At 32.4% G+C, this 11,211-nt stretch overlaps 2 protein-coding genes across 2 annotated transcripts; both read left to right on the top strand.

The window, feature by feature from the left end:
* The first annotated feature begins 5,612 nt into the window (after window positions 1-5,612).
* LOC18045039 (caffeic acid 3-O-methyltransferase) lies at window positions 5,613-9,271 on the top strand. Its single transcript, XM_006436253.2, has 4 exons — window positions 5,613-6,048; window positions 6,170-6,480; window positions 8,420-8,484; window positions 8,582-9,271. The coding sequence occupies exons 1-4, from the start codon at window positions 5,660-5,662 to the stop codon at window positions 8,876-8,878; spliced, it is 1,062 nt and encodes a 353-aa protein (XP_006436316.1). The 5' UTR covers window positions 5,613-5,659; the 3' UTR covers window positions 8,879-9,271.
* On the top strand, window positions 8,884-11,172 carry LOC112098990 (caffeoylshikimate esterase-like). The gene is given in 3 exon segments (XM_024186082.1): window positions 8,884-9,007; window positions 9,140-9,206; window positions 10,316-11,172. Coding segments are annotated over 3 exon segments (816 nt in total). The 3' UTR covers window positions 10,941-11,172.
* The last annotated feature ends 39 nt before the right edge of the window (window positions 11,173-11,211 follow it).

Raw genomic sequence — 11,211 nt, 5'->3', positions numbered from 1 at the left:
CCATCAAAATTTGACCCAATTCGTTTATTAAGTTGATTCAAATTCAATTCGTTTATTCATTTTGCAGCCCCTAATATTAATAATTTGAAGTTGACAATCCTACCTAATATGAACATAGGGATGACAAAATGTGGGCTTAGGTCAAGCTTTTCTGAGCCCAAGCCCATTTTAGTAGAAGCATGAGGACAAGGCTTGGACTTTCACTTTTTTTTTTTAATTGTTGTAAATTTGAAATGAATTAATAATTAACAAGTTGTTATAATTAACAATGAGTTAAAGAAATTAAATATTTTAAAATAAAATAATAAATGAAGAAAATTAAGCAAATAAATGCTAAAGATTTAATTTTTTTAATACTGCATTTTCTAATTTAAACATCATTTTAATTAATTACTGCTTAAGAGAGAGATTAATATTATAATTTTAGGTTTTGTGAATCATTATTGATTTATGAATTAAGAATTTAAGTTTTTTTTTTTTAAATTTTAATATATTGTTCTAATTTATAAATTTATTTTGTAAAAAAAAAAATAGAGTGCTGGGCCTAGTCCGAGCATTTTCTCTTAAGCTCTTATCTAATTCCTCGCGTAGAAAGATGGGCCGAAAGCTTACGGACTTGGGCTAGATGGGCTTTTTTATCCACCTTGTTCGCACATGGTTTTCATGCATGTTAATTTGCCTACAACTACTAATTCAGTAAAGTTGTAGTGTTAAATCATCTCCTCAATAGCAATTTAAGTGTTGGTGTGGGCACCTATTCACGCAATAGCCGACCAGATTTCTTCATCAACAGTTTGTATTTTCTAATCTTTGAGTTGTATTTGAAAGATGGTTAAAGTTGTTCCAGCATCTTAGTCACATGATACAAAGATAAAAAAAATTCTCATAATCAACTCTCACATTCCAAAAATGGGGAAAATAATGATGGTGATAATATTATGATCGATGTTTTTCAGTGATCTTATTGTAAGAAGCTTTTTTCCCAAAAAATCATGCATTTGATTGAGATCCAACTGCATTTACAGCATCTCGAGGCACTTCATCTCACATGTTTCTTTCAACATCAGTGCATGTTTAGAACTAAAGTTATGTTGGTTCATCTTTGGAACTTGTAAGCACTCCTAAGTTGACATAAACTCTACATCGACAACTACTTGGCATCAACTTTTCATCTCACATGTTTCTTTCAACATCAGTGCATGTTTAGAACTAAAATTATGTTGGTTCATCTTTGGAACTTGTAAGCACTCCTAAGTTGACATAAACTCTACATCGACAACTACTTGGCATCAGCTTCCATTTTGCATTCTCCTATCGCTCATCTCAGCATCCCATTACATCTAGATAGCTTATGGGGCATGTTCGTCCAACTTAGTAAAATTGCACTTATTCTACCTATGTGGTTAAATTTCCACACATGCAACCACATTTTTGCATATTGTGCAATATTTTGCATAACATACATGCATGGTAGGCCAAGCTTGGTACATAAGTCCATTTGTTATGTACATTGCTTCGAAATGATGTAGTTGTGGTTCTTTTGCTGTCCATTTAATAACATTTTTTCTTAGACATGTAATAGAATAAATTCTTGATTGCGAGGATGAGTAGTGGTCACAAATTAACTAACATTTGGATAGTTGGGAAATAATACATCTTATCGAAGGATTGAGTGAAAGTTGTGTTTGTCTCTATCCATCCACAATTATTTATCTTGATTTGATGTATGAGACAAAGCAACCCGTTTTAAAAATGCAACTCCTTTTATTTGTGACTATGTTATAGTATGTGCAAACTTTTGTATTAATTATCTCTATTATGTCTTTTTTTTAAACAAAGCCTATATGTTTTAATTATTTATTTATGTTAGGATATTTTTTAAGTTATCTATTTTATTCACTTGGATTTTTATTTTGAAAGATATATCATTGAAAAGTTTATTAAAATATTTTTGACAAAAAGAATTTTTGACAAAGTTATCAAAAAGTAAATATTTATTTTCTAAAAATATAATTTTTATGATAACCAAAAAAATATAGTACAATGCAATGCAATACCAAACATAGTATAATTAAAAATTAATATAGTACAATATAACACTAAATGCTGCACAATATTAATAAAATAAAGTGTTAATGCAATACAATATAATGCAATATGCTTGTATTAAAATAATGCAAAACATATAATATAATAACAATGTACCAAATGCACCTATAGTACATAATCACACATGGGTTCTCTTCGGTGGCTGGACCAAACACTTAAATTTGAGAGGGATTGGTAATGACTGTCTCAGTCATCTGTAAGGACAACTGTTGCTAGCACTCTTCAAAATTTTATATAAAAATACTTTTTTAATTAATGTTTCGGCATGTGTTTCTAATCGGGCCCTGCAAATAAAGTATTACTCTTTTTTAGAACCTTACTTGTTACCTATGTCTAACTAGGTCAACATTTTCTTTTCGATTAGTTTTTATATTGAACGTGAAAAAAAAAATTAAGGACCAAGACACTAGTCACGATAGGCGATTGTCGCTAACACTCCTCAAATTTTTATACAAAAAATACTCTTTTTAGTATTTCAAATCCATGTTTTCTAATCGGATCTTGCAAATAAAGTATTACTTGTTTCTTGAAATCGTACCTATTTGTTACCTACTTCTAACTAAGCCAACATTTTCTCTTAAATTAGTTTTCAATAATATTTCGGACCCATGTTTTTTAATTGCGTCCCGCAAATAAAGTTTTACTTTTTTTCTTAAAACCCTACCTACCTATAACCTACCTCTAACTAGGCCAACATTTTTTCTTCAATTAATTTTATATTGAACGTGAAAAATATTGAGGACCATGCACACATTCAAAAAAATTATTGGGATTCGAATCAAGTCTCTAAAACCACTAAGTAACATGTGTACCATTGGGCTACAAGTGTTTTATTATTTAAAAAATATTTCTAAATGCTTTTCATTTAACTCATTCAGAAGGTGCTCGGGGCACACTTAAAAAAAAATGGTTCAGAGGGCTAAAGCCCCTTTTATGGCATCTTCTGTCCTTTTCGCGTTGCAGGCTTAACTTTTTGAAATTAACAACCAGTAAACATGTTGTCAAAAATTTTAATATACTCGCAAGCGCATAAATTTAGAGATAGAATAGTGGTAATGAGGTTGATCATACATGGATTGTTATAAATTAAAAAGTCTAATTTAAATTTAAAATTAATATTAATTCTAACCTAATTGAGCAAATTGAATTTTTAAGAGAAATTAAACTAATTAAACTAAAAAAACAATTAAAGTAAATGAGAAATCAATAAGACAAAAGTTACTAAGATTTCATAATCCACCACTATTCAACTAATAATTATCTAATTATTAATTAATCTCCAATTTTAGAGTGATAACTCGAAATCAATCTATGTCATCTCATGGATATAACAATTAAACCCAAGTAATTAAATCTAATGTAGGTGCTTTTTCTGCTTAATAGTATGACATCTAAGCATCCCATGTAAACATATTGAATAACAAAGAGTCAAAGTTTTCCTAAACACTCTATGTAAACAATTTAAAGAAAGATATAGAATAAAAAATAGGGAAATTATCACCGGTATACCCTTAAATGTCACCGGTATCAAACGTACTACAATACTTTTCACTTATATCACTCGTATACCCTAAGTTGACAAAAGAGTTCTGGCGTCCACCTTTCCGTTTACTACCGTTAAGAACTTAATAGAATTTGAGCAAAATGACTATTTTACCCTTTAAACTCAAAATGAGGTAAAAAAATAAATTTACCTTGAAAATTAATGTAAATTTTCAATACACAATTTTTTTTATTTTGTCATTAACAATACATTTTTTATTAAAAAAATATAAATTATTAATGGTACATATTATTAACAATTATCCATAAAAAATATTCATCTTATACCATAAAAAATTATTAACAACATATTATTTATAATTATACATATTATACCATAAAAAACTCAAGTTGGAGCTTGGAGGAGTAGATCTTCAATAATTTTGGTTAAATTTTGGAAGAGTAAATTCAGTTGTAAAGTAGCTTTTTTTTTTTTTACAATTATTAACAATTATCCGATAAATGGGATGACATGTCATTTTTATCAAAATATATCATATGACATGTCATTTTTTACTAGGTAAATGGGATGACATGTCGTTTTTAAAAAAGACTAGATCACCCTTATGATGTCAGCGCTCGCAAACGGCAGTTAACGGATCGGTGGACGGCAGAAGTGTTTTGTCAACTTAGGGTATACGAGTGATACATTTAAAAATGTTATAACACGTTTGATACTGATGTCATTTAAGGGTATATGACTGAAGATTTCCCCTAAAAAAAATCATGTATAAACTTTATAGATCCAAGCATAGATTTAATCAAATATTAATCTTAACAATTAATAATGCATGACAGAATTGATGAAAAGATTTTAATAACATCAAATTAATCATGTGAAATAAAAACCATAATCATTAAAGCATACATGTAGGGAATTAATTAAATAAAAAGATAATTATTTTATTGAATAAGATTTCATCCTTAACCTCAGTATAAAAAAATTAGTTAGATATACTTAAATTGAGAGCAACAAAAAAATATAAAATCATCCATTGAAGCCGAACTGCTGCAGCTGATTTTCTCCCGAATCGCGTCTGTTCTTTTTTTCCTTCCTCTGGCGGCTACTTTTCATTCAAAAGCCAAAGGCTTGTTTATATAGTCTTTAAAATGGGCCCCACCTTATCAATTCTAAAGCATATTTGTTTTGCTTCACTCACGTGCTGGGCACTTAGAATTGCAATAGGATTCTTTTTTCATTTATGAAAGCCAATTGCGGGTCTTTTTTAAAGCTAAAATCAAATTCTCTCTTTTGTCCGCATGTGCATGATGAATTAACTTGTTGAATTCGGTTCCTTGGCTTGATTTCCACATGCATGTATGTCTAATTACTTCCAAAAATCAATTAATCTTTAATGCTTCCAAAATTGAGCTCTTTTATATCCTTTTTATCCATAATCTCAAATTAATTCCCTATTCAATAAAACAATTCAATTAATTAAAAATAAGAAAAAAAATAACTAGCAAATATATAAGAAAGGGTAAAATATGTATATAAATTATGCTCATTAAATACCCCCAAACTTAGATTTTGCTAGTCCTCGAGCAAAACTAAAACTTAAAACAAAAATAAAAACAATGAAACAAAAAGTAAATCCTAACTAAACTACTTTTCCAAGTAATCGCGATTGCATTTAACGTATGCAACAAGCCTTTAAACCCCTAGACGGCCCTAGTGGACGAGTTATAGTCTCGTGATGGCTTTAGTGACGATACCCACAAACATCATTTTTTTAAAAAAATAAATAAATAAAAAGAACAACAAACTTTAAATAAAACATAAAAATAGCCTCAAAGATTGCATAAATTATATAGCTCAAAGAAAATTTTAAATATTGGCAAAGTTCTAATTTTAATTCATTAGTCAATCCCATCTCTCTTTTGATAGTTTTGAATGACCAAGTCTATATTGGCAAACTCTTGATAGTTTTGAATGACAAGTCTATATATAACCCCCTGGCCAAACAAGAAACCCCGCAAAGCGTACAAGAAATTCAAGAAATTTAAAATGGATTCTATAGTTGATGGAGAAAGAGACCAAAGCTTTGCATATGCTAGTCAATTGGTGATGGGTACAGTGCTACCCATGGCCATTCAAGCGGTGTATGAGCTGGGCATTTTCGAGATCCTAGACAAAGTTGGTCCTGGTGCAAAGCTCTGTGCTTCAGATATTGCAGCCCAATTGCTTACCAAGAACAAAGACGCACCCATGATGCTGGATCGGATTCTCAGGCTTCTGGCTAGCTACAGTGTTGTTGAATGCTCACTTGATGCTTCTGGTGCTCGGAGACTATATAGTTTGAATTCTGTCTCCAAATACTATGTGCCTAACAAAGATGGCGTCTTACTAGGCCCCCTATTACAAATGAATCAGGACAAGGTCCTTCTGGAAAGCTGGTAATTAATTAATTTCTATTTCTCTCTTTTTCTTAGTAAATGATTAGCTAGAGCATGCATGCATGCATGGAGCATATATATAGACGATGCATGATAAATTGGTTTTTCGGAATTTATGTAGGTCCCAACTCAAAGATGCTATTCTTGAAGGAGGAATTCCATTTAATCGAGCCCATGGAGTGCATGTATTTGAGTACGCAGGATTGGACCCTAGGTTCAATAAACATTTTAACACAGCAATGTATAACTATACCTCCCTGGTTATGAGCAACATTCTTGAATCTTACAAGGGCTTCGACAACATCAAGCAACTGGTCGATGTTGGTGGCAGTCTCGGTGTTACTCTTCAAGCCATCACTACCAAGTACCCCTATATTAAGGGCATCAATTTCGACCAGCCTCATGTTATTGACCATGCCCCATCACATCCACGTATGATTATTAATCTCATGTTATATATACGAGTACTTGTCGGGACATTACACTATTATACCATATGCGGTAACAATTTTCTTGCACTTTATTAAAGTGCAACAACTCTCATAAATATATATATAGTCATTCGCTAGGGTGGGCACCCTAATTTTTTTTTTAATGCAAACACTTTGTTGTACCGTGCGATTTAATAGAATTAATGAAGAACACCGTTAAATCGTACGGTTTAATAGCGTGTCCTCATTTAAAAAAAAATAAAGGCACCCACCTTAGAGAAGGACTATATATATATATATATATATATGTTTCACTTTGTTAAATTGAGAATGCTACTAATAAATAAAAAAAACACAATTTCTAATGTATTGAAATATGTGTTTTTTTTTATATTTTAGTAACATTCTCATTTTAAAAAAGTGAAGATTTCATTACTAAAGAAGGACTCTCTCTCTCTCTCTCTCTCTCTCTCTCTCACTACACAAATTTTGTTAAAGTCCGAAAAATCTAGTAAGTCATATGATTTAATAGTATAATGGACTATTGAACCATTTGAAATTATGATTTTTTTTTGGTTTTTAACAAAACCCAAAATTTTGGATTAGATCATTACTATCTATCTATATATATATATATAAGGCTTCCTTACTTTATTAAAATAAAGGATAAACTAAGGATAATACTTGGAATGTTTGTTTTCTTTTTTCCTTTTTTTTAGAAGATTCCTTATTTTGGGGGCAAGTTTAAAAAAGATACTTTTAGAAAAAAATTTCTTTCTAATAGAGTTCGTCCAAGGATTAATACTAAAGCTCACGTGTAATTTTGTTATTTTAAAAAACTAATTAATTCGCGTAGGTGCCATATTATTAAATTTAATCGTATAAGTAAAATATTTTTCTCTCACCTTTGTATTACCCTTTATTTCTCCCTCTAAATTACCAGTGAACTAAGGTACACATCCATGTAGCCATACAAAAAGATGTTATCTACATAAATTTGTTTATTAAACCAAATGTAAATATTGGAAAACAAATGTTGGCAATCGTTTCTACATATATTTTTTTAAAGATTAACAAAGCATAGTCATCTAATCACGTTTCGATTTACTGGATAACTAAAGTAAACATACAAAGAACTAGGGAAGTACTATATTTTAATTTGTAGTAGTAACATCCATCCAACAGCCATCAGAATAAAAAAAAATGTTTTATAATGAGTAGAGGGCGGATTGAAGGAGATGAGCACATAAGTTAAAAAGAGAAATGTATGAATGTCCTAAACATGATGTCAAGCAAAGGAAATCTTTTAAGTGTTGTTGGACATTCAAGAGGAAATTAAGGACAATGCTGATTTAGAATTCAGTTCATCCGAAGAGCCTGCAACACGCATACTCGTGTTAGCTAAGGCAGCTTTTAATTTTAAGTTGCCTGTAATTTGATTGGAAGATCTTCCTCCGAAATGAAGTGTAATTTCAATCTTTGAATGAAATTACTTAGTTTAAATAAATTAAGATGATAAGAGAGAGGAAAAAGCGTCGTGTTTCACGTTTATTGTTTGACGTAGGGACTTGCGTTTAGTTAATTAATTTTTCGAATTATAAAACTGCATGCAGTTTTAATATTAACCATATGATAAACTTTAACCTAATTGTTAGAAATTTATATGTAAAATTGTATTAAAAAAAATCCCTTGAACCTGCTCTCATATATGCGTGTGTATAATTCTTCAGTGGTTTACTATTGTGAAATTCTTGTAAAACCCCAAATTTATATTTAAAAAAATGAGAACATCTGTTGTGTGTGCCTGTATATCAGGAACTTCCATAACATTGGCATAATTAAGTTTGAGCAAACAGTTCTTGACGTAATACATCTTGCTAATGAAAATAGAGTGGCATAATTCTAATTGTCTGATTTCTTAATTGTATAATATTTTACAGGTATTGAGCATGTACGGGGTGATATGTTCCAAAGTGTTCCAAAAGGTGATGCCATTTTTATGAAGGTAAGTTTTTAATTTAATTTGCGGACATATTATGAGGAGTTCCTTAAATTAAATTTTTACAAACAATAGTTTGATTAATATGAGAATTTTTAAATAGTCGGTACTGCACGATTGGAATGATGAACATTGCTTGAAGTTGTTGAAGAATTGCTACAAAAGCATCCCAGAAGATGGAAAGGTAATCGTTGTGGAGTCAATGCTTCCAGAAGTTCCTAATACAAGCATTGAATCAAAATCAAATTCCCATTTGGACGTGCTTATGATGATTCAAAGTCCCGGTGGAAAGGAGAGAACAAGGCATGAATTCATGACCCTGGCTACTGGCGCTGGTTTTGGTGGGATCAGTTGTGAACTTGCTATTGGTAATCTCTGGGTTATGGAGTTCTATAAGTAGAGTGCATGCCCATGCATCCTAGAAATAAAGCAAATCTTGTGTTGATTGTCTTGCGTGTATCTCTTTCCAAGCATGCTGATATGTCTCCCAAAGACGAGCAAGAACCCATGCATTTGACAAACTTCCCAGGTACCTGATAGCCATGCTTGAGAGGAGGAGTCTAGGACTTAATAATAAGTGCTTTGAAATAAATGGGTGCTTGACACGTGGTCTATCAACTATTTGTGCAATATTGTTACCCATATTTCCTATTATTTCTAGTATTTCATGTGTTACTGTCTAGGGTGTCTTTTGTTGTTCCAAGGGCAGTTACTAGCGTAGATTGCGTGTTTCCAATTGGCTCTTATAAAAAGCCTAAAGCTGTCTGAATAAAGGATGCAGAAAAATTATTTCATAAAGCAATTCGCTTTTTTTAAATTCTTTTCTTTCCTCTGCTTCTGTAAAATTCAAATCCTCACAAATTACATATCACATGCATTTTTTATTTTCTAGAAATAAAAAAAAAATTCTGTTAGACTTGTTTTAGGTATTAGCCCTGCTTAATTATTTTTGGAAAGTATAGCTTTTAAATTCCAACACGAATGTGCTTAATAAATACTTACTGCTATAATCTAAAAATTAAGTTTATTTTATTTATATAATAAAAAGTCATAATAACTTTTAAAATTATTACATATTACCATACTTTCTCATTTTTTTTAATCACAACATCTCAATACCAAATATAGTGATAATTTATATTTAATAATTAAATATTGACTTATTTTTTTGTCACAGATGTCTCACCATAACTTTATCATATTTCTACTATGTTACTGATACTCAGTAAATTCCTTATACATGTTTAGCTTTCCTAATTGGTGTGTTGATTGTCAATTAATTGCTCCTATATGCATTTGATTATGTTAGAATTCTCAGTATATAGCTTTAAAATTGATATAATATGATATGTGTTGTACATCAAGTGCAAAGAAATTAATTAACAAGTAATTGTCGTGATAAAACTTATCATATATTCGTTGCAATGGTTGTTGCCAAGGTCTCCTCGAGCCAACACTAGGGAGTAGAGATCCCCTGCAGTTGCAAATTAAATGTTATTATTGATAAAACAAAAATATATTTATAAATTAAATTATTAGATCCAAAATAACCCTACAAAAAAAAGAAGGTTTTATGCAAAAGCAAGCATACTAAATTTATTTATTTTAAATTTCATCCCAAATAATTAATATAACATGTGATATGTCATTCTGAGACACGCACCGGATTCGCCCGCGTTTTTGTATTCCGGGTCCTTAGGTGGGGCCATAGCTCTTTACTTCACGCTCCGTCCGACGGGCGCGTGGGATGGTTTTATGCAAAAGCAAGCATACTAAATTTATTTATTTTAAATTTCATCCCAAATAATTAATATAACATGTGATATGTCATTCTGAGACACGCACCGGATTTGCCCGCGTTTTTGTATTCCGAGTCCTTAGGTGGGGCCATAGCTCTTTACTTCACGCTCCGTCCGACGGGCGCGTGGGATGGTTTGATTTTGAATGGGGCCATGTGCGGGATTAGCCAGAAATTCAAGCCTCCGTGGCCCTTCGAGCACCTTCTCTTCACAGTCGTATGGCTGGTGCCTTCCTGGCGCGTAGGTCCCACCCACGGTTCTCTCCCGATGGTCTCCTTCAAGGAGGAGTGGAGGAGGAAACTGGTGTTGTCGAGCCCCAGGAGGTCGGTGCCAAGGCCGCGTGCGGCAACCGTGCTGGAGTTTTTACGCGTGTCGAGGGATTTGCAAGGGATTTGAGTATAAAAAGTACTCAATGAGCCCCAAGAGGAAGACGACGTCGTTTGCGATCCCGCCTGCGTTGAAGAGTTGTATAAACATGCAGCCAGTAAGGATAAGGCGCTGAGGATTTATCCAGGCACGTGGCATCAGCTGATTGCCGAGCCTGAGCAGAACGTTGAGTTGGTTTCTGGAGAGGTGGTGGAGTGGCTGAGAGAAAGAGCCTCACGCGCTGCCAAGGGCAGTGATGGTTCGCGCCCTGCCGCTGAGTTAGATTCTGGCGCCTAATGAGATCTGTAGTGGCCGCTGTAGGAAACAACCAATTATAGTATGCCAAGTGCATGCTTTATTTGAAACAACTAATAAATTAGGAAAGGGAAAAGCTACTTAACCCGACATTAGCCCCGAATTCGGGCCCCGAATTTTGACAAAAACGGTGCGTTTTGCTTTGCTTCAATACTATTCCAGCTGTGCAGCACGTGAGCATTCTGTTTGTCTTTCTATTTGCGCGTGAACCACAGCTTTCTGCTCAGAATTTCCAACTTTTTGCTTGATGCTC

The sequence above is a fragment of the Citrus clementina genome, unplaced genomic scaffold (genome assembly GCF_000493195.1).
Source record: "Citrus clementina cultivar Clemenules unplaced genomic scaffold, Citrus_clementina_v1.0 scaffold_4, whole genome shotgun sequence".
NCBI lineage: Eukaryota > Viridiplantae > Streptophyta > Magnoliopsida > Sapindales > Rutaceae > Citrus > Citrus x clementina.
Note: the sequence above shows the minus strand (reverse complement) of the source record. Positions and strands in the feature narration are given on the sequence as shown.

Bases quoted from the DNA above. Each gene is read 5' to 3' on its own strand.
- LOC18045039 (XM_006436253.2), top strand. From the start codon at position 5,660: ATGGATTCTATAGTTGATGGAGAAAGAGACCAAAGCTTTGCATATGCT. The intron at 6,049-6,169 runs GTAATTAATTAA...GAATTTATGTAG, and splicing joins AAGGTCCTTCTGGAAAGCTG to GTCCCAACTCAAAGATGCTA. The intron at 8,485-8,581 runs GTAAGTTTTTAA...ATTTTTAAATAG, and splicing joins GTGATGCCATTTTTATGAAG to TCGGTACTGCACGATTGGAA.